This window comes from Morone saxatilis, unplaced genomic scaffold (assembly GCF_004916995.1).
Source record: "Morone saxatilis isolate NCDOM2014 unplaced genomic scaffold, NCSU_SB_2.0 Contig16, whole genome shotgun sequence".
Lineage (NCBI taxonomy): Eukaryota > Metazoa > Chordata > Actinopteri > Moronidae > Morone > Morone saxatilis.
The window spans coordinates 9,218,559-9,221,846 of record NW_023339718.1 but is presented as its reverse complement, the minus strand read 5'-3'; the positions used below and the strand labels follow the sequence as shown (position 1 = coordinate 9,221,846).

The window sequence follows — 3,288 nt, the reverse complement described above, 5'->3', positions numbered from 1 at the left end:
TGGTGGTGGTGGTGGTGGGGGGCGTGGCCTCTGTACAGGTACAGGTCCAGTGTGGGCGGGGCAGGAGGGTACAGGTAGTGCGAGGGCAGGAACATCCTGCCGGCTTCAGCCAGCAGCTCCAAACCGACGGCGGACTGCCGCTTCCACTTGGTCCTGACGAGGAAACAGGATTTAGATTCAAACACAGAATATTAATTTATAATTACTAAATGTTTATATTTAATTTGTTTCTCTCGTTTAATCACAATTAAAACTACGACTCTGAAAGAACGCATTGATGGTTAATGTCCTGCAGCCAATCACAGAGCAGCATTCTCTGTGCAACAATAAACAATAACAATAAATCAATAAATAAACAATCGCTGCGTCCTCCTGCTCTCCGAGCTCTCCGTGATTCTGCACTAAAAGCTCCAGATTTGTTTCTGCATGAATTATTGATCATTAATTACAGCACACACTGCTGAATTATTGATCACACAGCGTCCATTATTAATCTCACATGTGTATCTGCAGCGATACTGGACACACAGACACACAGACAGACAGACAGACAGGTTCAAAGACCCAAAACCACCACAGAGACACAGACGTCATCTGTGGTGGTTTTAGGTCAGTCTGTGTTCTCCTCCTACAGGACTGGGGGCCCCATTGTCTCGTTATATCCGTCCGTGTGTGTGTGATGTGTTACCTCCTGTTCTGGTACCAGGTCTTGACCTGGGTGTCGCTGAGCTGCAGGGACGCAGCCAGCTCCATGCGGTCCTGGACGCTCAGGTACTTCTGCTTCTGGAAGCTCCTCTCCAGCCGGGCCAGCTGCTGGTCGCTGAACGCCGTCCGTGCTTTACGAGGTTTTTTCAGACGAGCCTCCGCTGGGTCCGAGGCCCCGCCCTGCCCTGAGTGATTGACAGGTGGAAATGATTGATTGATCAGTAATCATTAAAGCCCTCATCTGTGCAGGTCCTGGAAAATCCTTGAATCAGTTTTCTGCTTTCAAGGTCTGAAAGTTGATTCCAGAGAATAAATCTAATTTTAATAAGAGTCGCCTTGTTTGTGTCTGACTGTCGGAGTTTTAATCAGAATCTGGATCAATGAGTAGAGCCTGGGGCCCCAACAGGACCTCAAGGGACCTCAAGGGACCCCAAAACCCCCAGGACAGGGACAGCTTGACCCACTTAGTGGTTCACGTTCATCGCTCATAGTGGTGTAAGCCAGTCCTGGTTTCTGGTCCTGAAGGTTCAGTTTTTATTTTTTAGATTTAAAATGTTTATCAGTGAGTAAACTGATGGTATTTTCTGTATATTTCATATTAAACAATAATAAAAATAATAATAATGATAAACGTTACACTGTTAAAAATGTCTGTAGATTTTACTTTGAAAAATTGTCAAACCCGTAAACTCTAAATAGGTTAAAGTTTCTGTGACAGTGAACACTGATATAAAACTTTATTTATACGACATTTTAAAGGGATTTAAACAGAATAAAATATTTTTTTATATTACAGACTGTAAAAAACCACCGTCACACGTTTATATATTTCATATACAATAAAACAGTTTATTTTACTTTATATTATTTGTATTTATACAGTAAAATATATAATAATATAATAACAGCACTAATATTGTAATAATTACTGTAATAGAAACTGTTCTACTGTATTACGGTTTAAGCTCTGGCATTTACAGCTTTTTATTGTAAAAATAACATTTTCTTATTTTACAGTGAATTAGGGGTTGCGACCCTCAGGTTGGGAACCACGGGCTGTAAAAGCAGGAATATCTCAGGTCAGAGGTCATTCATCATCAACTGAATTCAGATCAGCTTGTCAGATTCATTCACATTTTAATTTCAGTTAAATAAAAACCTCAAAATATTAATAACAAACACCAGAGACCTTTCTGAGAACTGAAACCAGTTAAACCAGTGAACCAGTGAAGGTTGTCTGAACCTGCAGATAATATTTATGATAATATTTTCAGATTATTTTTCACATTAAAATTAATCTAATTCAAAGAAAATGTCTTTGACATTTTTGGATGAATAATTAATGAATAGTTCAACATTATATGCATCTTTAATTAAAGCAGCAGAATAAATAAAAATACATTATTTTTATTTGTAATCACAAAAAAACAGACAAATGTTTAATAAACTACTGAAATTTTATTAAGATTTACTTTAAAAAATGAAGAAATTGATTTGATCTAAATAAAAAAATCTAAACTTAATTTTTATTTTTCATCTTTTACTCAATAAAATAATAAACAGAATAAATCAGATTAATTATGATTTTATATCTGGCAGCAAACTCAAAATATCACCTCGTTATTATTATTATTATTATTATTATTATTATTATCGTTGCTGCTGTTGTTGTTGTTATAGGAAGAAGAAAGTCATTATCAGGTAGCAATAAAATATCAGTTTATTCACAAAATCGTATTTTTTATTTTCTGCGAATAAAAACAATAATAATATTTGTGATGTTTTGAATCAGACTTTACTTTAATAAATCATTTTAAATTTCAGTTTTCAGATTAAAACACTTTATTATTAATACTTAATATTATTATTATCATTAGTGAGAATTAATATAATGATATAATATTTAACCAGATTAAATGATTAAATGTCAGTAAAACGACTCCGTTTGATTCTAACTTAAATTTTTATAATCAACTGAAATCAAATATTGATCTGCTTATGTTATTGATTACCTCTACTCTCGCTGTCTGAAGAGGAGCTGCTTTTATCCTGAAAGTCTTCTTCCGGTCCGGACTGGAACGGCTCGGGTTCCAGCCCAGGCTGTCCCGGGTCAGAGTGGACCTGTCCCGGGTGAGAGTAGGGCCGACAGTCCGCTAAGATATCCCGGATCAGAAAAGAGGAGCCGACTGTGCGGGGCAGCAGAGCAGACTGCAGCCGGGGAACAAGCTCTCTCCGCGGGGAAGGAGGCGCCGAGCAGCCGCTGCTGCCGCCCGGGCTGAGCTCCGGAGGGTCTGCCCGGGAGAGGAGCCCGCCGGGCGGCCTGAGGGAGAGCAGGGAGTCGATGCGGAACCTGGAGCAGCCGGAGGCAGAAAGCTCCATCTCCGCCCGGACTCAGGTGAGTTTGTTCGGTCAGAGGATGAGTGGAGACATCGGCGGGAATTATGACGTAAAACTTCAGGTGTTAGTTCACTGTGACGTCATCTTAACCTATCAATAAAATAAAACTGAGAGATGATTATTGAGCCACGTGGAAAACTGAATGATGGATGAGGGGGAGATAGAGAGAGGGAGAGAGAGAAACAG

The 3,288-nt window shown here is 39.2% G+C and overlaps 1 protein-coding gene across 1 annotated transcript in view; it reads right to left on the bottom strand.

Moving 5' to 3' along the window:
• Positions 1–3,087, bottom strand: part of LOC118325504 (barH-like 1 homeobox protein) — a 3,937-nt gene extending 850 nt beyond the window's left edge. Inside the window, exons 1-3 of the mRNA XM_035658211.1 lie at positions 2,718–3,087; positions 689–890; positions 6–153 (exon numbers count right to left, since the gene is read on the bottom strand). Coding sequence (XP_035514104.1) covers positions 6–153; positions 689–890; positions 2,718–3,084 — 717 coding nt within the window. The 5' untranslated portion in view covers positions 3,085–3,087. The remainder of the gene's footprint in view (positions 1–5; positions 154–688; positions 891–2,717) is intronic.
• Between the last annotated feature and the right edge of the window lie 201 nt (positions 3,088–3,288).